Genomic DNA, 23,740 nt, shown 5'->3' with positions numbered 1-23,740 from the left:
AGGGAACCAAACCCACCCTCCACTGAAGCTTAAACTCAGCCCGAGCTGGTGGGAAAGCAAACCCTCCTGCCCTCAGTTTGGAAGGAAAACTGTCGTGTTCCCCCTTTCCCATTCATGTGAGCTGTGAAACCCAAGGCTCTGTATCCTGGGATCCTGTGGGTTCCTGAGGGAAAACAGCACATTGATGGGAAAAAGCTGAGAAAAACATTGCAGGGGAGCAGACCAGAAAAAGGCCAATTTCATGGGGAATATTTCTGATTTCAGGTCATAGCTGCACAGCTCAGGGAGAGTGGATGGGGCGCCCTATGGGACGTGCCAGATGTCCCTTGCACTTGCCTGCACTGAGGGAAATAAATGCAACCCAGAGCTGCCTTCCAGCCTCACTGCACCTGCATCCTCCCAGTTAATGTTTATAAAGCTCAATATTTGTGCAGTGCTGTGTAAGGGGAGGAACATTTACAGAATGTCCGTGGGGCATCCAGCAGAGCAGCACCTCCCTGCCATGGGGCACCACTGACACAGGGAAGGAGAGAACCCTCAGAGGCAGAGTTTTAGCCCTGGGCATCCAATTCAGGTTCCATGTGCAAGTGTGGCTGTGGAGATAAAGGGCAGCCAGGATAAATCCCAGAGCACGGGGCCTGAACTGCCAAAATAGAGTTAAAATACTGCCACGTTCTCAGAACTGAAATGCCTGGAAACCTGGCCAAGAAACCAGACTTTAGGGAAAGATCAAAGGATAAGTACATCTCACCAACGTGTTTCCTCTTTTTCCTTTAGCTGTGGTCAGACTTGCAGGATGGGGATGGGTTTCAGAGGAGCAGCTGCCCCTCGGGGCTCTGCCCTGCCCTGCAGGAGCTGCATTAGCTCTGGCTTGGGAGTAGCCCTGCCATGACTCATTCTTTCCACTCCCCATAATCCCTCTCAGTAGGGTACAGACTTAAGAGTTTTCCTCTGACTTCTGACTTCTATTTTGTTTTAATTTATGCACCTGCTTTGGAAGAGCCTTTGAAAAATCTGACAGTGGAGAAAAAAGGAGTCTGTTCTATCTGTCTGATGGACAGGCTGAAAAAATACCCCAGCACAGTGAAATTCTGCATTACCAGGAAAATAACGTCTGCATCTGCAGCTTTCTACAGGCTGCTAGCAACAAGAACTGAGCCACTAGAAACCCTTTGTCAGAACAAGGGCAGAGCTTAAGGGAAAGAATAAGCAGTTCAACTGAGTCAGAAGCGTGTGGCTGACACAAAAGTCTTTTCTAAAAAACACACCAATGAATTATGCACAAGCCCATGCTCAGGGGCCCAGGTCCCATGTCTGGTCCCAGTGAAACCAGCAGGGGCCATGCTGGGTCCCACATGCTTCCCCAGCCTCCGGGGCCAGACACGAGGCAGCGGCTACTTCTGTAAAAGGACTTCTTTTTATGGGTTTTGGAAAGGTCAATAAATAAAATCAAGGTTTTGACATGCCAGCTATTTTAGGAAAAGTGACTTTTTTCCATTGTCCCTGGGTCTGAAACAGGGAGCTCCACCGCTTCAAAGCCGCTCTGCAGCTGCAGCTCTACACACAACGCCAGACTGTCACGGCTGCACCTCAGAGCCTGCAGGTACCACGGGCCCTTCCCCAGCCCCACGGGCAATGTGGCCCTTGCCTCCCAGCCCCTCTGCAGCCTGTCCCCAGCACAGCCCATGCCCCTGGGCCCCCAGCCAGCCCCAGGGGCCCTGGCTGCCCTCCTGGCCCCCCAGAGCATCCCCGGGTGCTGTGCTCCATTCCCAGCTCTGCCCTGCTCCCGACTGCCCAGGGGAAAACGCAGCCTGCTCCCTGCTCCTCCTCTGAGGCTCCTGTGAGAGCAGGGCTCATCCCAAAGGACAGATTTCACTGCTCACATCCACACCAAAGAGCTGCCAAGGGCAGCTGTCCTGCTGTGTCCCCTGGCTGTCCTCTCTGCTGAGGGACATCCCCAGGGCCCCCTCCCAATAAAATCCTGCCCTATGACCTCTCCTGCCTCTCCCAGAAGATAAAACAGTAATGAGGAAGATTTCCTCGAGTTACTGTTTATTTAGCACCATTTTACAGCTCTGTTGGCCTAAGGTGTGTATTTTTAGTGTCTCAGATTGCTTCTTCCATCTAGAGAAATAACAGTGAGTGCACAACATGTACTGGAAAAACAAACAGTTTTACTGCTGGCTTTCTGGAAGCTTTTGGTAAATAGCTGCACCTGGTTCCATGTGTACTTTGTTCTGAGGTGCTGGTGGTACCTGCCTGATGCCGTGCTCCCTGAGGTTGTTAATTAAGAACCCTGTGTTTTATTGGTGATGGCAGCTGGGGCTCTGCTGTGAACGTATGAATGAATGGCGCCCCTAGAGAATATTATTATTTCTCCTGGAATCCAAATTGAAGAAATATGTGAATAATAGAGGCAGACACTCAAAGCCGCTCTGTTTATCCAATCCATTTCTACAAAGTCTATTATCCAGTGAGAGTACATCAATGATGCAAAATTGCCAAGGTGGTGAGCTAATTCAGGATATTCCAAACCCAAGCAATAACATCTTGGTACTCCTGTGATGGAGTTATTGAGTGCTAATCCTTCTGCACAGCCCTGTCCTGCAGTCAATGAGCAGCTCTCCCCTGGGAAGCTCAGGAGCCTTTAGCATCTCTCATCCTGATGACTCCAAACCTCCCTTTAATGGTGTGAGCCCCAGGAATGGTTTGCACCTACATGAGAGCATGAAATTTTGAGAGTTCCTTTCCCAGGAACTCCCCTGAATGTTAATAATGGGAAGGGACAAGAGGGCATGGGAAGAGTTTGAGAATCCTGCTGGTCTGCACTGAAGATGGATCCCACAGGTAACACCTCCACGTTACCTCTGACCCTCACCATTGTCAGTGCTGCTAATACAAACACCTTACTGCACACAAACCTCCTTGTATCATCCAACAAACTAAAGAGAGCAAATTTGACAGTTTAATCACTTTTACAGCCTTCCCCCAGCAGTGGGGGAAGCATTTGCTCAGAAATCTCATCTACAACCCTGCTCTTCTCTCTATATTTAGACTGGTGTGGTCATTTTGAGTGTAGTGCACATTGCTCACCTCAAGCAGAATTAACCTGCCATCCCAGCACACTGCGTACCCCTCTCAGAGGCCTGGGAGCCCTGATGCCTGAGTGGCACCGTGCAGTGACCCCAGACCGCTCTGGGACCTGGTGAGGAGCCCTCGTGGGCTCAGTGCCCGGGGAAAGGAGAGAACTTGGTGCTTTCCTGCAGCACAGAGTCAAGGGGAAGGCTCAGTTCAATCACTGCAGCAATGCTGGCACTGGGGGGAGGCCCTGGGGATGGGGACAGGGAGGCACCATCAGTGCAGAGCCTCCTCAGGCCTTCAGCAGACACAGCGTGCTGTTCATGGGCACTCCAGAGCACCCCAGTGCCCTCCTGCCACCTGCCCCGAAACCCCACAAACCACCAGGTAGCTCTGTGAGGAGCAGGGAACTACAAACCAGAGCACAACACAGGCCCTGGCATTAATGCTGCTACACCATCAACTGCTGAACCCAAAGAAACTATTTTTATTTCCTTTTTTTTTTTTTTATCCTGAAGGTATCGGGCAATCCCATGGCAACCAGCCTTTCAGAGTGGCTGTCATTTGGTCAATACAGCTTAAGCCATCAATCAGAAAACCAGTCCTTTCACCTAATTTGTTTTTTTACAAAGAAGGAATTTGGCCAGTACAGACGCTGTAAAACTGCCCCTGGCTGAGCGATTTGGGATGATGTGCCGTGGGTGACAGAGCACAGAGCCCTTTGCTGCATGAGACTCACCCAGCCCTAGGGAGTGCCCCAGTCACACAGCACAGCCTGCGCAGCCCCCATGGCTCCAAACACACAGCTGAGCATTAAACTGTTCCCCCCGCACAAACACCACCTGGGGAGGCCCTGACAGCTGCTGCAGGTAGAGCCAAGCCCTGGCTCCCCCAGCCCCGCGTGTCCCCAGGAACCCTCAGCAAGAGCCCTTTCCCTGCCCGAGGAGGTGCAGCCCCCGGCTGCTGGGAAAACAACATAACTGCACCCCGAGCACTGAGTCTAAGGAAACCACATCGATTGTGCTGTTAAGGACTGTGTTTCTAGGATTGCTGCCTGACCAGCACTGTGTTTTCCAAACGAGACAGAAAGGGCAGAGAAATCTCATTAATGACAGGACAAACAACCCAGCAATGCAACAGGGCTTGCTTCACACTCAGATCCTGACAGAGACAGACTTCAATGTGCCAGCATCCTCTGCTCATCCCTTGCCAGATAGTCGTGAATGGCACGAGGTCATCGGTCATTAATTAGAGACAAATTTTATATTGTGACCCTGCCAGCAGAGGCTGAGGGCTCACAGTGCCCAAAATCCCCCACACACGAGCACTGTGAGAAAAGGGAGGGACTCACTCCTAGGGTGATAATGAGAATGGATTTCAGATGGGAATGGGTGCCCAAAATGAAAACCTGTGCTGAGTTCCAGTGCTGGGAATGGCACTGCAATGACCCATAAAATGGGTCAGTTTCTCTACCCTCTCTGCATTTTTCTTTAATTCCTTCATTACTTTTCAATGTTTTTGAAGTGCCCAAGAGATGACCTGAGAGCAAAGGCTGGAAAAGGCAATTCTGGGCAGCCTGGAGGGGTAGTAACTCCTGTGCTCACCTCTGGGTGGGAACACCTGGGGCAGGAGGAGAACAAAGGACACCAATGCCGCTCCAGGAAAAGCCATAAGAGAAGAAATAAAATGGTGGCTTCACCCAGCATTTCAGGACAGGAGGTAAATACTGAGGGAACATGATCCACCCCCATCCAGTCTCCTGCCAGGCTGGGGCAAGCCCAAATGGGACCCTGCTGGCCCCACTGCTGCTAGGAGGGATTATTGGGGATAAATCCTGTGGCACTCGGTTTCCCTGGCCATCGCAGACCCCAGGCAATGCCAGCAGATACCCAGCTCCTCCTGGCACACATCCCCTGCAGCAGAGCCCAGCACAGCTTCACTCAGCTCTGGGGGACACACAGACCCCGTGGGAGCACTCACTGAGTGAGGCCTACGTGGACACGTCTGGCTGAATTAATTAGACTGGAATTAATAAGCAGCAGGGAAATTGTGTTCAAGGCTTTGGTGCAGGTATTTGCAGCTGAACACAACCACAGCCTCACACAAACGTGGCACAGAGAGCAGAGAGCTGGAGATCACTGCTCAGTGTCCACAGACGTGGTTTCTGCAGCAACTCCCCATCTCAGTGCAGGCCGAAGCCATGGCAAGCATTGTCTTTGTGATCATCACGCACAGAGGCCCAGTGCCAGCTACCTGGAGGCTCTGCACGTGCTGCTCCCCCAAATTTGGCCATTCCCTGTCCCTCAGTCCCACACAGCCTGCAGGGCCGTGCCTTTCCAGTACAGCTTCCCCAGCAGACAGCAGCCTCTCGTGCTTGCAGTCTAACACACAAGCATGCACAAGGACACTGTCCAGAAGGAAAACAGAGCCCAGGATGCATATTAATTGCTGCTGGCACACAGCCCAGGCCAGGCTGCTGCTCCACAGTCAGGCTATAAATCTGTCCAAATAGGATTCTGACCACGTCTGCCTTGTTTACATTACTAAATTTTATGGCCATGTGCATCTTCACCTGGAGAGGAAGAGTACCCTTGCAGAGCCAGTGCAGGGCTGGGATTTGCAGCCTGCTGGGAAGGGCCTGGCAGTGCCCGGGCCTGGCCGTGCCCAAGGCTGCAGCGGCTCCTGGGACCCCCCAGCCCTGCCCAAGCTCCTGCACAAGTTTTGTGCCTTTGTTTTCCCCAGCACAGCTTCGAGCCCCTCCAGGCTGTGGAGATACCCAGGCTCCTGCAGGGACACCCACCCTCTCTCCTGGCTGCCAGGGCCAGCTGCCAGAGCATTTCTGCTGTCACAGGGGCCTTGCTCTGCACTTTGGGAGGAGATTTCCCAAGGAGGTCAAAAAGGAGACCCCCCTCTCCTGCAAGGAGCCTGGCTCTGCAATGCCTGTAGGAGAGAAAATCAAATGCTGCTTTCGCCAGGGCGGGAAAAAGACTTGAGCTGAATGTGTGGTGGCAGACTGATTGCTGAATTAGAGAAAAAGCCAGGTTTCCTTCCCTGTGTCAGGCCCTTCTCACAGCTCCTGGGGCCAGCACTGTCACAGGCACAAAAAGCAGATGACAAGAAAGTGTCCAAACAGACAGAAACATAAAATAAAATTTGGATTGTTAAACATCTGTTCCACAGAAACAATTCTCTGTAGGCTTCTTGGATGTTGCAGATGTCACATTAACCTGAAGCACTAAAAAAATTTAACTGGAGGAGGAAAATGTCCCTATTTTTATAGAAACTTCATCAGCACATGCTCCTGGCCTCTTCAGTGAAATGGGTCCTTTAACTGCTCCCTCTTTGCTACATGCTTAATGCTAGAAGTTGCTTAAGCCTTGTTGACTTTGAGGAGATCACTCACATACTGAGTTTTGTGTGTGCTGAAGTTCCCCACTCTCAGCAAGGGTTTCATTCTGCCCCCAGGCAGAGCCTGTGTGTGCCCAGGGGGATCACAGACAGGGGGGATCAGCTCTGCCTGACACTGGACTGAAGAGGGAGCTTTGAAAAGGACGGGGAAAGGCATCTTCCATCCCTTGTTATTGCACAAACATACAGCTCCAAAAATCTTCATTCTGTCCTGTATCCCAAAGGAAAACATTCCAAATAATCCATATTCATTGGAGATTTTAATCCCTCACAAAGCAGAATTCAGCAGGCAGCTAATGAAGAAGACAATTATGCAGCACTTCACACAAAGAGCAGACCAGACCAGGTGCAAGGCTGGAGCCTTGCCACAGCTGCTCTGTGCTTTGGCAGGGATTGGTGCTTCACTTAAAACACACTCACACATTCCAACAGCTTAGGGACTCAGCCTCGGAGGAAAAGAGGCGACAGTGAACATTGGTCATTAGCTGCTGACCACCACTAAATCAGCAAGGAGACAGCCAAACTCAGCTTTACTGTGCTGCTTCTGAGGGCACAGGCAGAAATGGGGCAGTGAGCACACAGGCTGGGCTTGGTTTGCCCCTTGAATCAGGGCTCTGATGTACAAGGAGTGGTGCCCAAAGGACCCTGTCCAACCAGACAAGCATGGGAGAAGCAGAGACAGATTTTCCATCTCTCAAAAGCAAAGAGAGATTTTTGCAGATTTTGGTCAGAGGCACAAGAGACTAAAAATCCCCTTTTGGTGCAGGAAACTCAGAGCAAAGCCCAGCCCAGAGGTGCCAGGAGCAGCCAAGGCAGTGCCCGGGGCCATCCCTGTCCCCTGCCTCACTCCACACACAAACCACAGCAGTGCCCTGGAGCTGAGCTCCAGCCCCCTCCCTGCCTGGCACACCCTGCCCCAGTGCTGGATCCCAGCCCGGGGCTCTGAGCTGGGCTCACGTCCCTTCCCCTGGCACCCAGGCCAGGCTGCCCATGGCATCACCATCAGCCACTTTGATCCCACGCCCTCCTTCCCACTGCAGCTCGGGCTTTCTCTGTAAAACATATTTATTACTCATTTTGGGGCAGCATACACGAGCTGTGAGTCAAGACCCTGTGGTACTTAGTGCTACATAAACACAGAACAAAAAGACAGAACTTCCTACAAAGAGTTTATGGATTAAATTAATTACATCTATAACTCCTGGAAGTGGCACTGCCATGCTCCAGTTATCTGGACCATGAAGAAAATTTTCCAGAAGACAGTGCAAACCAAGATGTATTTCGCAGCCACTTTACCAAAGCTCTTAAGAGCATCTTTAAAAATAGCTATTAAGTCAAGTGGGTTTCATTCCTGGCCATTCATTCATAGCCAGAAACTTCATCAAATGTGTTCTTTAGCTTGATGAACATGCAAAAACAATGCAATTGCATTATGAACACTGCCCAGTGTTCAGCAGAGAGAAAAGAGAGGCCAAAGACCCCTCTGCTGAGACCCAATGCACTTGCCTAGCATGATGGAAATCTGATATTTGAGCAGGCATGTGCTGGAGCTTTGGCCAGGGCTGCAGATGTTAAATGAGACCCTTCCCTGGGATTGCAGGAAGTCTAAAGTTACACCTATAGAATAACATTGTGTGTAAACACAGACAGAGAGAGCACAAACACAGCAATTATCAAAATGCACTCTGACACCTCATGTGCTCTAGAATGCAGCACATCCTATGTTTGGGGGAAATATCTCAAATATCTCCTGATCAGGACAGCTGAGCTCTGCAGAACTGAGGTCAATCAGACTCTGAGTGACCTGGGGAAACTCAGAGGCAAAGAATAACAACAGTGTGGGGAATATCAGAGGCAAAGAATAACAACTGTGTGTGACTGCCCTGAGTTTAACTCAGCTACAGCTGCACACTGAGCGGGCATTGCTGGCAGAACATTGGTGCTCATTCACTTTTCATCCCTGTTGTACCCTAACAAAAACTGCTCCTAAGGGATGCCAGCCAAGGTAACGAGACAGAGGTGCCCAGGCAGCTCAGGCCAAGGGCTGAGGGGAAGGAACTGGGCTGAGCTTTGCAGCCCAGCTCTGCAGGACTCCCTGAAGCTCTGCTCTGAGCGCGAGAGAAGGAGCAAAATCATGTGGGACAGCACAAACCTGTGACATGCCCTGGCGGTGAGCTGGGGTTAAGGAGACCCTTTGTGGGACCTTCAGCACCTGCTGGGCCCCACCTGAGGGTAACAAACAGGGGCTCTCCTGGAGCAAGGATCAGTCAATCCCACGCTGAGGCAGCTTCAGAGAGGGCTGCCAATGCTGCCACCAGCCCTGCTGCTCTCAGCCAGGACACAGGGGCTGCTGCCAGTCACAAATCTCCTCTTGCCAGCAGAGACAATCCTGCATTGGTCAAGAAAATCTCCTCTCCGCTGTGTGCAGCCCGTGTCCAACGCCCCAGAGGGAACAGCACTGAGGCAGTGCAGGGAGGCTGCTGGATTCACACAGCACAAAGTCTGCTCCAGCCTGCCTTCCTCTCCATGCCAGCTGTGCTCCTGCCTGTCCCTGGGAGATTTCCTTATTCGCTGTGTCTTCTGCACGGTCATATTTCAGTGCAGATTGATAGCGAGAGTTACTGCACCAGGCAGGCGTGAGGATTACTTAATTAATGTTTGTGAAGCACTTTTAGATCCTCGCATGAAAGCGGCTAGGAAACGCAACATATAATTATTATGTATTATTAATAAACTCCTGGCACATTGACAGGAGGGAAGACAACGCTTCTCTTTTTTTATCCTTTTATTTTCTAAAAAGATTCAACTTTTATGCAATGAAGGACAGATTTCCCAAAAATTCCCAAGTAAGTAAACAAGGAGTGAAAGCTCTCTGTTCCACCAGGAAGGCAGGCAGCAAACACTGCCTGAGGAAGCGAGTTCCACTCCCCATCAGCCCAGACACTTGGGAACCCACGGTTTGTGAGAGTAGCCAGCCATGGAGAAGTGCAGGGATGTTGCTAACAGTGGAAGTGGTCAAATGCACCAATTACAAGGAGCAGAGAGTTTGTTTAATGTGTGGTCACTATGGTTGACAAAAGCATGCCCTGCAGAAGCAGTCAAGTGTGCACAGCAAGAGATGGACATTTTCAAACAAACAGAAGAACCACAGCTGTGTGAACCAAGTTTTTCAGAGCTGAGAGCGTGCCAGACACAAGCCTGATTCCCAGAAATACACAGAAACTCAGTCTCAGATGGATTCCTGGGCAGCTCCACTGAAGGGGTCAGCTCTCACGGACTCCAGCTGCTGCTTGAACATTTATGGCTGGGATCCAGCTGCACCAGGGAAAGGGGCCCAGAGATTGGGGGTGAATTACAGCTCTGCCCCCTCCTCCACCACAGACCCTGAGGAGCCTCTCAGGGCTGGACAACCACCAGGACAACCACGCTGCTCCGCCGGGCAGGGCAGCCGGGAGGACAAACAGCCCGGACGGACAGACAGCAAACCACGGCAGGGAAGGAGAGGAGAGCGGACAGGAATACAGAAGGATCCTCAGGGAGCCAAGCTGCTGCTCCTGGTGTGCCACCACACCTTTCCATCCCTGTTTGTGCTGCCACTGGATGCTGCTGAACCACCCAAGAAAAAGCACGTGGAAAAGATTCCTTGCCATGGGAAGGGTGCTTACTGTAGTTCCTGCCCCTAGAAAAGATTTCAAGTGGTGACACTGCAGCAGACCTCTTTGCTCACACCTTCAATTTATTCTTTTAGCAAAAGGAGGGGTTTTTAAAGATATATCCACAAGGAATCTCAAATCTGAACATTTGGTAAGCATAATCATGCTTTAGAAGCATTTTGCCTATCAGTACCAATGAGAAAGCATTTCTGGTGTTTATGCTGTTTATGTACTGCAAATGAGATTTACAACTCCATTTTGTTCAAAAATTAACTAGAGCAAATGGACTTAAATAAAATAAAACAAAACTAATCTGTGCTTTTGGCTAGAGACTCTGCACAAATCCTAGTCCAAACAGTATTGAGTAAGTTCAACTCATAATAACAGGAACTGATTATACACAGCAGAAAAAAAGAACTTTCAAATAAATTGTTCCTTTGACTGTTCACCAGCTTTTGTTAGGGACACAGGTTTTTAATCAGATTAGACAGAAACCTGATGGATGCTATCGATTTCAGTTGAGCACCAACAAGTGCTTGGGTTTGGCTTTGCTGTTCATTTATCTTGCCCAAGCACACAACCAAGAGCCCGAGTGCTGAGCTCAGGCCACCTTCCCCCACTGCAGTGCCAGCAGCTCAGGGAAGGGTCACAAATCATCCACAGCCCTGCAGCAACGGTCCACATCACTGGGCCAGAGTAACTGCAAACCTCAGCACAACCCCACAGGAATCACAGCGGGAACAGGGAAAGGGGGAGCACACCAAAAATTGCAAATCCATCTTCAAGGCCAGGCTGGAAGGAGCTCCCAGGCTGCCCAAGCCATGCTCTGAGCTCTGTGTTGTAAAGGTGGCAGCTGGGGTGTCTGAGGAGACACTGCTCCTGTTGGGTAGCACTTGGGTCACTCATCATTGCATTTGCTGTGCTCAAAGCAGAGCTGCTTGCACAGATTAGCTCTTAATTGGAAATAAATAACTTCCTCACAGAGGTTAAGTTTGGTGAAAAGGAATCCCCACACGGATGGGCAGGTTTAATGTATGTTCATGCATCTCAATGCACAGTGCAGCAGTTATGTATTGTGACTGATCTGAGCATTTCACACCACGGGTTTTCCTGTGTGCCAGGCCGACATCTGCACTCCCTTGCTGCTCAAAACACTTGAGCAGCATCCCCTCCCTGGAAACACCCCAGGGCAGACCTTCTGCTTTTAGGCCTAGCAGAGGAAAACCTGCTTTTCTTCTGTAACCACTCATCCTCCAAAGCTGACCAAGGTTCCAGCACCTTCCCCTGCAGGCTGGGCTCCCCTCAGTGGGAATGCCTAAACAACAAGGGGGCTGTTTCCTCTCTCCATGCCCAGGACACACTGTCTGAGGGCTGCCAGCCCTCTGTAGGATCTGTGGTGGGCAGTGCAGGGGCCACAGGAAGCTCATCCAGACCATGAAAATGTCCTGGTGGCACTGGAGGCAGGGTCCCCCAGCCCTGCCCAGCCTTCCCACTGACCTTGGGCAATGGTCACCTGCTCACCTTAAGATGGGGATAATACATATATCACAGGTTTGTCCTGGCCTTCACTAATCCATCTTTTCAAAGCACTTTGAGAGCTTTGCTTGATGAGCACAGACACTATAATACTCATCTGTTCCAAATACATTCACAGGGAGTTTTACCCTCCACAGATCAGCACTGGGGCTGCTGGTGTTACTTGGGACCTAGAAAATAAATCTGCTTGGGAATCCAGTGCCTGGGGAGGGCCATAGGCAGGCACCGAGGCACAGTGCTCACCTCAGCCCTCTTCCAGGCCATCCCTACAGTAAAGGGTGGAATTTCTCATTGGAAATCACAACAAAACCTCACCAAGGCATTCTGGTAAACACGTTCAGCAGGTGCCAGGCTGTGCAGGAGACAGGAGAGGCCAAAAGAGAAGCCAGAGCAGTGGGGAGAAAGCAGAGACCAGGCCAGCTCAGGGGAAGCTCTCTACAAGGTTTAGAATTGCTGCACTGAGGAACCGGGAATGGCAGGAGGGGAACACGAGGCTGCTGCCCCAGGGGCTGAGCCCAAGGATGGAGAGAGCAGGGCTGAAGCAGCTCGGGCAGGGCACTGGGGCACGGGCAGGGGGTGCCACCAGCCCTCGGTGCCTGGCTCAGCAGCGTGGAGCCCCTTCACCCCCAGCAGCTGCTGCCCCAAACTGACCCAGGAGGGGCTGAGCCTCCAAACCTCACAGCTCCCACCAGTCACACCTGAGCCTCACCTGCCTTAGCACAACAACATGGATGCAGGGAGGAGGCTCACCCTGATGCCTCGCTCACACACAGCAGCCCCACTGTTGATGCTGCTGCCAGGCCTCTCTGCAGAGTAAATCACTGTGACTGTGTTTATTGGAAGAACTAAGTGATCAGCTGTGAACTTTCTTTGACGTAAATATTTTGCCATTAGCAATGACAAATAGCAACGCTCATGTTGTAAAAGTAACATTGGGTTATTCCTCACCATGGGGGCATTCACATCACGAGAAATCAGAAGGAAATTGTGATTGGAGAAGTGGGCAGAAGGCAGACTGTGACAGCAAGGATATTTATCTATGTCTGAGAAGAATGGATTTCTCCATGGAGCTCTGGAGGGCAGAGCCAGCCCTGGGCACTGTGGTGGTCAGCACAGGGCAGGGCCTGGCCCCCATGCCAGGGCTTTTCACAGGTACCTGTAGCCAAAGCCACACCTGCACATTGGGCACATCACACCACACCGCAGAGCCTGGGGGGCTGGGCCCAGCACTCCTCTTCTGAATCCCATTATTACTAAACCTGTGCAGTTACAGCTGAACAAAACAGGAATTTTCCATTGTTGCAACATTTTCTACTTTTTGACTGGTGATGTTGGCACCTCAGACCCTGTCTGCTCTCAGGCTGAACAGGATGGAGAACACTGAGCAGCGAGGGGAATTAATTTCTCAGAGATTTTTCCAAAGGTACAAATGAGAGCTGGTGCATTAAAAATAGCACCAACTATACTTCTATAGCACACGTCCTCCAAGGAATTCAGCCCAAGCATGTAAGCTGCTCACCTCCCTCCAGAGGCAGGCAGGCTCTCATGGATGAGGATGCTCAGGCAGCATCACAAGCCCCTCCAGGCTCCCCTAGCAGGGAGTTACAGAGAAGTTAAAAATCCAGCAGTGTCCCAACACACACGTGTTCATCCATGCTGGCAATCCATGGACTGGATGGTGAGAGCATCAAGCAAAATGCAAGGCCCAGCAATTAACTTTCCTTTGATGGAATTCTCTAGAGAGCAGAGAGCTGTAGGCCTGGATGGGAAAGAGCTGAGCCCAAACCATCCTCAGTGAGGACTGGCAGGAAACTCCTGCCTGCATCCAGGGGCTGGAACAGCAGCTCTGGGAGAGCATCCCCTGGGACAGGTGAGCATCTCACCTGGAGCACTCAGAACCAGCGGATCCCTGGCAGGTGCGGCCCATGCAGGAGGCAATGCGTGTCACAGGGACTCCCAGCAATCTCTTCAGAGCCAGGAAAGGGCCACAGGACACAGCTGCCAAGCTGGCAGTCGTACCAGGCTGTGGCTGGGGGTTTCTGCCCCAGCTGGGGATTTGTGCAGGCTGTAATGCAGACGAGCTCTGGGAGCTGGCAGCACAGCAATACACTCTGGGCAGGTCCACCAGCGAGACAGAGGACATTGCAGGGAACTAAACATAGGAATTAGGGCTCCCCAGACAAAAGATTTAAGTCCACTGGAAGGACAAGACCCAGAAAGCAGCTGCAGGATGAAAAGAGATTGATCCAGAACAGAAATCACTTGTGTCCACAGGACAGGGCTGTGTTAGAAGCCCAGAGATAAGCTCCAGAGCAAAGTGGCAAATCCCTGAACCCAGGGGACAGGCTTTGCAATGAGGCTCTGCTCTTGAGGATCTCTGAAGATACGAGTTCATTTTGGATGAAGGGAAAAAGTCTCCTATATATAGCAAAAAAGCCAAGGCAGTAGCTGCATCACACTAAAAAAAGTTACAGATGGAGGCAAAATATGGGCAATCCGCCTTTAATAGTCCAAGTCAGCATGTGCCCTGAGCTGGGACCCTTGGAGACAGACAGGACACAGCCAAGATGTGACCCCTACGATTCAGGAGAGGGGTTTCCTCTGCCAAATGCTAAATTCAGGCAGGTTTGGAGATGAATGAAAACTGCACACCATAAGGGAGGGCCAGGAATAGAAAGCCCATGTGGGGGAAGAACACTCTAGATGTAGCAAACGCATCTCCAAGAGGCTTTTATCATTCTTATTTTGTCACTACTATCAACAATAATAAGAAAAGAGCTTACAGAGCATCCTCCCCAGTCCCTTAGCAATGCATCCAGAGATTAGCAGCAGAGAGCAGTGGGCAGCAGAGAAAAGCTGTTCAAGGAATGTAGAGGCATGCATAATGAGATTACCGAATTGGAGTTGCATGTTTTCAAGGATAAACGCGATATTATTGCACTGGCAAAGGCAGAGCAGGAGCAGGGAAAAGATGAGAAATAGCCTGTCAGAAGGGAGGGATCACTGCAGCTGAGCTCCCAACAGGACAGGGACAAGTGGGAAGTGGAGGCAGCGAGGAGGAAAGGAAGTGCACATCCTACTTGACATGCAGATATGCAGAGAAGCTTTTTGCAAAGTGAGTGATGTCATCGTGTTTTTCTCAGCCTTCAGGACAGCAAGAGAAAAATAGATGAAACCAGCACATGCAGAGGAGTCTGTAAGACGAGCAGACTTCCCCCCCACACCCCATGCAACACTAATTGCTCAAATATTGATCGGGGAAATCATTTGTAAGGACTAAAGGAGGAAAAGAAATACTTTCCTCTTAAGAAGCAAAAAGGGCAATGCTTCTGCAGAGCTGCTGGAAAGGTCCAGGCGATCGGAGAATTTCCAGAACCATAGATGCTAGCCTAAGATGTTGAGCTGGTCTAATTTGTTATTTGTTTATACTGGAGAGCTCCAACAACTGCAGTCTTATTTTTCATGGTAGCACAGACATGAAGCCTAGTTGGGATTGCAGCTAGGCTGGCTCTCCCAAGGAACAGGCACTGAGTGACCCATGGATCCTAACTGGCCTTGGTCAGGAGAAAGCAGCAGCTTCAGAGGGGACTTTGGCAAGGCAGGATGGTGGCTGGGCTGAGGGTGGCAGGAACCAGCTGCCCAAGCTGAGCCCTGGCAAGGGAAGGAGCAATCGGGATCAAAACCCAAACCAGAGCGCTGGAGCTGTGTAACCACTACTGCCCTGGCATGGGCACCGTGCCCGAGGAAAAGCAGCGGCTCTGCCTGGCTTCTGGAGAGCTGCTTTGCTTTCCTGACAAAGGAAACTGCCATGCAACAAAGTGTGAGAGCTACTCCAGAAAATATCTGCACCTCGTCAGCTTCTAGAGTAAACCATGACAGAAATGAGCACCAGAGTCCTCTGTGGTTAAAAATGGATGTTGTGAGTACACCAAAGCACATGAAGAATACTATTTAAAAAACAAAACCAAGAATCAACCACCAAACTATTAAGAGAGACTGGGAGAATGATAAGAATAAGCACGAACATGCAAAAACAGTGATTGCAGGAAGAGGATAAAGCATCCTCAAAGCCTGCAGTGAATGTTTGTCAGGAATATGCAGGTAAATAACCACAGGAAAAGGGAGAATCAGATCCTTTAAAATATATGCTAAGGTTAGAAGGAGAGGAGCAGAGTTTTATTTAATAACTGCCTGATACTTTTTTCCATTTGACAGAGGCCAAGTCCCCGGAGTGCTGCACTGTGTGCCCGGGGGTTTCCCTCTGGGCAGGGAGCACAGAGCATCCCAGCCCAGGGCACGGGGCTAAACTGGAACCCCTTTGGGCACTGGGGGCTGCCCTGGCCAAGCTGAGCCGTGCTGGGCTCTGGGATCACCCAGAGGGACCCAGGAGCCGGGCTGTGCCAGGGACAGCAGCACAGGGGGTGACAGCAGGGGGACAGCCCAGGGACAGCAGCACTCAAATCCAGGAGGGCTCTCTCCACTCACACACAGGGCAAAGCCTCACACATAAATTAGACCCTGCTTGCCACAATGGTTGGTTTAAAAGCCAGACGGAGAAATTAGAAGATATGGGTGACTCTCCAGGGGATAAGAACGCAACAAAAACTAAGGTCTGGGGGATTCTTCTTCTCTTATTTGAATGCTATTTTACAACCTGGGATAAGCCACGTATTGTCCCATTTAAATAAATAAAAATAAAATCCATAAAAACAAAGCCAACAAAAAGCATCCAAGAATAAAAAAAAGGCTATCCCAAATCCCTGAAAACCAAGCAAATAAAGAAGTCTGTCTGTTTAACCAGTCCCAGTATAAGCCAGGAGTAAGCTGGTATGGAGGGGTGAGGTGCAGTGCTGTGCAGAAAATGTTAAAATGCAGCCAAAGACCCTGGTTTGGTTTGGGGGAGAGCCTGCACCTGTACCCGTTTTCTGGGCTTCTTAAACAGAACATGAAGCTGTCTGGTATCTGTTGCATGGAAAACCCTTTGCACTGAGTGGAACAAGTCTGAAGAGAAAAAACAAACAAGAGTAGTTCAGATTTCCCCAAGAGCGGTTTTAGGACCTTTCTGACATTAAACCTCACAAGAGTTCACTTTGTTCCTTTCCACAGGAACAGCGTGAGCTCCCAGAGCTGGCAAAGCAGAGGCAGTCCGGCTGCAGGGGAGGTGACAGGAGCTCCTGTGCGCCCTGCACTGGGCAGGCAGCTGGGCAAGGAGCAGGAGCTCCAGCAGGGCTCCCTGCCAGGAGCTGGCACAGCTGCACAGGGCAGGGACGGGCCAGGCTGCCAATGCCTTCCCCGCGCCCTTCCCAACCTGTTCAATATGTGCATTGAACTCGGGCAGGTGATCAAAGCTAAGGGCATCCTCTGGCAGGAGGGAAAGCAGCCCAGCAGCAGGGAGCAAATCGGATCAAGAGCAGGCTTAGCAGAGCTGCTGTCCCTGCCTGCTAAGCTAATTGTTCTCCAGGCCTGCTTGCCCTGCTAACACACGAGGTGAGTGGGAACCTGTGCTTGGGAACTGCTGCGCTATCTGAGCTCTGAGAACACACAGCATCACTTCCATTGCAGTAATGAAAGCACAGAACGGCAGCTTTAAATGCTAAGGGTAATGATGCATTTCCATTCCCTCTCAATTAATCCAGAGCCTGCAATGCCGGGTGCACTTACTCCGAGAATTTTCTCAGAAAATGAAGCTAGAGTATTTCATTTATAAATCACAAAAGACACTTATTTGGCAAGAATGACCCTTGCTCATATACAATAAATCATGAACATCAACAGTCTCTAATGGATTTTGAGTCAGTGCCACAGACAGCAAAGCCTGGGGCCTGTGTTTCAGGATTCCAGGACTGTGCCAAAGGAGCCTTATAAATTATTAATGTGTTCATCACAGTGTCATCTGTGCCACTGGAGAGACAGAGGCACTCTGGGGCTCTGTTTGACATTAAAAAAGTGATAATGGGTTCAGCAGGCAGACCATGCCTCCCCTCCCCATGCCAGGCTCAGCCAGTCCATGTCTCACGAAATCCCTTCCCCAAAGTTTCATACATGCTCTCGATTCACAATGTGCAGCATTTTGAGAAGAGAAAAAAAAGAGGAAAAGAAGTCTGTTTTCACATATAGCCCACCCAAGCCAGACTCCTAAGGGATGGAGCCATGGTCTGTATTTGCAGATGTTTGTACAGAGGCATTACAGAGGTAGCCAGGGCTTCTTGTGACTTCTCTGCCATACAGTGAGGACGTGGGTATATAGAAAATTCAAGTTTTGGTCCCTACTGCTCAGTCTCTCATGCTTTTCAGTTATTCATCCCACAGTTTTCAACCTCTCCCCCTTCACTTTTGTCCCCATGGTTACTGAATCACTGTGTTCGCAGAGATTTTCCTCACTAAAGAAAATGTGACTAACATGAGGCAGCTAAATTATCAGAGCCAACTCTGACATTGGTTTCTCCCAATATGGATCTTATCTTCAAAATGCCTTCAAGTAGATCTGTCCACTGAAACCAACTTCAGAGTAAGCAGCACTTCAGCTATTGACAATGCTGCATCGCTTGCGCAGGGAAGAGTTTTAAAAGGCTGGAATCAGGTAAAGGATGAAAATCAAACACCAGCTTTAGCAGACACACAGCCTAGAAGTGCGTGATACAAATAACTAGGAGACACATTTCACTACAAAAACAAAATTCAATTAAGCCCTGGAATGGAAGGCATTATTTCCTCACTCCCCCTGGGTCTAGGAGTTCAAGCAGAAGTGGCTTCTTGAAAGCCAATTTGGTTAAGCAGCAGAAGACTCACGCGTTTTAGGCCCAAAGAAATGTCTATTACAAACTGCACCAACCCAGGCCAGTGGGTAACAAGTCTAAAATGCCCAGCCACAGCAGTCTTTGCACACTGACCCACTGCTCAGAGGAGCTTCTCCCACACTGAGCAGCCCAGGCTGCCCCAGGGACGCTCAAACCACATGCCTTCCAAACTACCAAAAAACCACCCAAAAAACATTGAAATTCATTTGTATATGAGAGGCCTTCCTCTCCTTCACTCACAGCATCCAGCCAGCCACAAGTGCCCAGGCATCAAAGCAAGGGCAGCTCCTCAGGGAGCATCACCAGTCAGGAGCCGGTAGACAACAGAGATGTGGAACGCTTACCTTGGCCGCTACCGAGGAGTTGGGCTTCTCCAGGAGGTCCCAGAGCTTTTTCCTTTTCTCAGCACAGCAAGTGTTATCGAATTCCTCCCCTTCCCTTTCCCTCAGGGTCTCCGCTTCTCTCTTCAGCTCCTCGTTCATCTGCTCTTTCTTCTGGTGGTAGCGGGCCTGGCAGCAGGACTCCAGGTAGATCTCGTCCACCCCCCAGTAGTCCAGCTCCTGGCTGAAGGACAAGGCGCACATCTCCTCCATCATGTGCAGCTTGCCGGTGCGATAGAAGTTCAAGATCGAGGTGAACGCCCCGGGGTGCCTGTCGAAGAAGTACTCGTTCTCCTCCAGGTTGTAGTCGTCGCAGATCTCCATGAGGGAGTCGTGCGTGTTGCAGTCTCTGAGCTTACCCAGCCTGGTCCGCGGCAGCCTGTCCAAGGTGCGCCAGAGAACCTCGTGGGCCAGCCCCCCCACGTTGAGCTTGACCCTCCGGGAGCAGGCCTTGCTCCTGACGATCTCGGCGGGGTCCGGAGGCAAAGAGGTAGTAGAGCGAGATCCATGCTTATTCATCCCCAGAGGCATCGCGGGTCCCGCTCGGGCTGCGGGCGGCTCGGTGCGGCGCGGGGCAGGGCGCGGGGCCGGCGCTGCTCACCTCTCGCTGCCCTCCATGCCCCGGAGCTGCAAGAGAGGCCGCGCGTGGGTCCCCGCCCGCCGCCCCCGCGGGCGGGGAGCGGGGCCGCCAATGGCGGGGGGGCGGCGGCGCTGTCCGCCCGCCGGTGCTGAACCCGCGCCCGCCCGGCCCGCTCCACGTGCGGCCGCCCTGCCGCCGAGCTCCCCCGGGCGGCGGCCGGGGTTCCCCCGCCCCGGCGGCCGCGGAGCCGGGCTCGGCCCCGGGAGCCGCTCCGGGGACTGCGGAGCTGCCCCGAGCAGAGCTCGGCGATGCGCCCCGAGAGGCGCCGGGCCCCGGCCGGGCTGCGCTGGCACCGGGCTCCCATCGCGGAGCGCCCGGCCCCTCCGGTCCCCACCCCAGCCCGAGCGGCCCCCGGGCTGCCCCCCGCCCTGCCCGGCCGTGCGAGCTGCGGAGGCTTTTAGTAACTCCAGCCTTAGCGATTTCCCGAGGAAAGAGCTGGGGCAGAGAAATGGTAGGATTTACAGCCACTCTAACGACGCGCTCTGCCTCTCTGGGCTGCCCAGGGACGCCCCCCAAGCCCCCCACACCGGCCTCTGCATAACCGGGAAAGCAACGAACCCGGGAACAAGGAAAAACCCCGAGCCTGCGTTAGGGAGCCGGGTGGCTCCTGACAGCGCCGAGCACTGTTGCTTACACAAGATGGCACGAAGAGAAGCCCCGGCGCAGGCAGGAGCGGCTCCCCGCGCACCGCCGGCACAGCTCGGGGCTCGGCCCCGTCCCCGCCGCCCCGTCCCCCCCAGCCCCAAAGCGGAGCCCCGCCGCCGCGCACGGGGACAGAGAGGCTGGCGTGGCGGGGCCCGGCCGAGCCCAGCCCTCACCTACCTCCTGCTGCGGGCTCCCGGCGCGGCGGCGCGGGGCCGAGGGCGGCTACATCCTGCGGCGGGGCGGGCGGCAGGGGCGGCCCCGCTCGCATCCCCCCCGGGCAGCCTCAGGGCGGAGGGATGGCGGCGGCGCTCCCGGCTGCCCGCCGAGCCCAGGGGGAGGGGAAGGGAAGCGAGGTGAATCGGCTCCTTCGGCAGGAAGCTCTCCGAGGCCTTCCCTCGGCTGCGGCTCCCCGCTCCTGCCCGCGCCCAGCGCCGGAGCCGCGTCTGCGCCGCCCCCGGCCCGTCCCCGGCACACGCGGAGCGGAGCCCCGGCGCTGCCCGCCGCCGCCTCGGCCCGGCGCTCAACAAGTGCGGCCCCGGCTCCGGCGCGGCCGTGCGCGGCTGTCCCGCGCGGGGCGGAGGGCTCGGGGCCGGGGCCGGGCAGCTCCACCGTGAGCCGGAGCCCAGCATTGCAGCGGGGCCGCCCCGCTCCGCTCCCCGGGCCCTCCCTGCGCGGCTCGGGGCCGGCGGAGAGCGCCCAGGCGAGCCAGGAGCCCAGAGCCCCGCAGGGCCGCGCCGCCCGCCAGGCGGTTCCGAGCCCAGCCGGGAGCAGCGGAGCGCTGGGACATTGCTCATCACCCCGGCTGGGAGGGCGAACCGGGCCCTCGCCCCCACCCGCTGCTCCTCGTCGGAGGAAGGAGCCCACAACGATGGTCGCAGATATTTGCAGAAACACATAGAAGGAATAGCAATGGATCTCTGCTGCCGATTAGGACTATAAATACAACGTAAAGCAGCATTTACTAACCTGAAAACACAGCAGAAATAGAGAAAACGTCGACTTTCCAGGCAACAGCACAGCAATCGAAGTATTCCTCTGCCAGGCTGTCCCTCTTGTCTCCTTCCTTCACTCCCACCAGGGAAAATGGCCCTCAGCAACAGCCTGGAGAGCCATTAGCACCAATTAGCATCACTTAATGCAATTCACCTGTTTGGACTGCTGTACCAGGGGTACACAGCTGTGCCCTTCTCTTGCCTTGATTGCTCGTGGCTCCTGGACTCCAGTGACAGTTCCTGAAACTGGAGCCCGCTGTCTGATTTTATGTGATTAATTAGGGAAAATGACCCCAGTGCTGCTTTCCCCCATTATCTGTGCTTCTCTCGCCCGTGCCTGGCTCCTGATGCCCAGTGTTCTCAGTGTCAGTGCTAGACTGTTATATTTGGTGTTTGAATGCCTACATCTTCCTAAGAGGAGGCTTTCTGAAATCCCAAACAGTGCTTTTGTCCAGTACTTCACACAACTCTGTATCAGCTGTACATTTAGGAATTTGTTATGAGGAGTTGATCACTACCTTCCTTTTGGAGAAGAGGAAATTAAGATATAGAAAAGCAAGATCACCCAGAAAGGGGTGGAAGGAAGAATTGGGAATAAAACCTGTTGACCAGCTTAATCCTAGCCCAGGGCCCCTCCAGTGAAGTAGCTCCTCCTACTCCAAGAATGCTTCCAATGCAGGACAGACATTAGGGCAATATTGGGAGCACTTCAGCTCTCCTGTTGCTTTGTCATCATTTCACCTCCACACCCGACTTTTCTCCCCTTACAACAGAGACAAAACCCCTGATGAGGGCCAGGAAGCTCAGTCTGTTAATGATTATAAAATGCTTTGAAACTTGCAGCTGGCAGGTGCCACAGGAGAGCAAGGTTTGTCAGCACCGACCTCCTGGGCACATTATCTCCCCCCGTGATGCTGGGAGGGAAAATGACAAGTGGCCTAATGCGGGGAGATGCGTCAGATTCACCAGTAAATCACGGGGGGAGAGGCACCTTGGCTTTGCTAGCAGGGCATTTGTACCTTCCTGCGTCATGCAGGCTCCCTGCCACTGCCACGGACGCGCTCTGCCCAGGCACGGAGAGAAAGCCCTGGAGAGGGGCAGCCCTGGGGCAGGGGCAGCCCTGGGGCAGGGGCAGCACAGGGGCAGGGGCAGCACAGGCTCCCCAGGGGCAGCCCTGGGGCAGGGGCAGCACAGGGGCAGGGGCAGCACAGGCTCCCCAGGGGCAGCACAGGGGCAGGGGCAGCACAGGGGCAGGGGCAGCACAGGGGCAGGGGCAGCACAGGGGCAGGGGCAGCACAGGCTCCCCAGGGGCAGCACAGGCTCCCCCAGAGCTCCCCTTCCCCGCTGCTCCTCTGGCCCCTGCTGAAAGCGGCCCCGAGGGAGCTGGAGAGGCAGCCCTGCCCAGGGCAGTCCCTCCAGCTGGCTCTGCCCGGGGTGATCCACGAGCCTGGGGGAGGAGAGGATGTTTCCAACCCCAGGACATCTGTTCCCTGCAGCATTTCTTGTCCCACACCAAGAGTTTGTCAGCGAGGGGCAGTGCAGGCCTGGAGATGCAGAAATGTGCGTCCCGCTCGCTCTTCTCCAAGGTTATTTCACCCACTCTTGGTTTGGATACACATTTCAATTGATATTTTTGTACTCTGAGCTTTGCAAACTCAATTTATGGTTTGTTATTTCCCCAGCCTGTGGAGCCGGCCAAATGTTTGGATGCAGTTTGTGCAAACCCCGTTTCTCCCGGGTATTACGGCAGTTATTGACAAGGAAACACCTCAGACCCGAGCCCCTCACAGGAAAAATGCTGAGCATAGCAAAGATATGTTCTCCTGGGCCTGCATTCAGTGCCATAGACATACCTGGGTGCCACTGCCAGGCAGAGCAGCTCTGTAAGGCAGTGCTTGTTGAGCTACAACGTGAGAGGGAAATAGGCTGAGCCTAGATGTGGAAATAAACATCCCTCTGCTGATGTGCAGTGACTCCTCTGCCTGCACAAGGAAAGCATCACATCTTCCCAAACACCTGTGCCATGGGACAGTCTGGCATCCTCCTGTCCATCCTGTGAGACAACAGGGAAGGCTGGCTCACCCCATTTCAGTGCTGGCAGACAAGCCAAGGGCTGTGAGGAAGGAAAGGCTCCTGGTCCCTCTGCAAAGCAGGGCCCAGCCCTGTCACAGCGATGGTGAGTGGGACACAGGGTCCCCACAGCGAGGGGAGCAGCAGCTTTGGGGGGCCCCAGGTTTGGCTGGTCCCCATTGCTGAGTTTCACACTCTGAAAGGAGCTCTGAGGTAACAATAACCCACGCTGTTCTCACAGCCCGAGGGCCCTGTACTGTTCCTTGCGAGTGGGACAGGCAATCACGCACAATAAGCTGCCTCTGTTGCACAGTGTTTCCTATTATGTCCCTTTAAGACTTCCCTCAGTTTCCTGGGATTTTCTTTCCAGACTGGAAACACTTTAGGTACAATGGAGATTTTCTTGTATAGCCTAAAATTCTTTCCCTTAAATGGGAAAAAAATTATCAGGTTCCTTGGCAGAGATCCATAACAAGTGTTGAAAAGTGCAAAAAGAACTGAGATAGATCGTGCTTGTGCTACTGAGAGCCCAGGAGTGTGG

At 52.9% G+C, this 23,740-nt stretch overlaps 1 protein-coding gene across 1 annotated transcript in view; it reads right to left on the bottom strand.

Moving 5' to 3' along the window:
- The window catches only part of KCNB1 (potassium voltage-gated channel subfamily B member 1), a 93,579-nt gene extending 72,380 nt beyond the window's left edge, over window positions 1-21,199 (bottom strand). Inside the window, exons 1-2 of the mRNA XM_058814801.1 lie at window positions 21,104-21,199; window positions 18,817-19,479 (exon numbers count right to left, since the gene is read on the bottom strand). Of these exons, the coding sequence (XP_058670784.1) occupies window positions 18,817-19,383 (567 nt within the window). The 5' untranslated portion in view covers window positions 19,384-19,479; window positions 21,104-21,199. The remainder of the gene's footprint in view (window positions 1-18,816; window positions 19,480-21,103) is intronic.
- Window positions 21,200-23,740: the final 2,541 nt, after the last annotated feature.

The sequence above is a fragment of the Ammospiza caudacuta genome, chromosome 15, assembly GCF_027887145.1.
Source record: "Ammospiza caudacuta isolate bAmmCau1 chromosome 15, bAmmCau1.pri, whole genome shotgun sequence".
Lineage (NCBI taxonomy): Eukaryota > Metazoa > Chordata > Aves > Passeriformes > Passerellidae > Ammospiza > Ammospiza caudacuta.
Note: the sequence above shows the minus strand (reverse complement) of the source record. Positions and strands in the feature narration are given on the sequence as shown.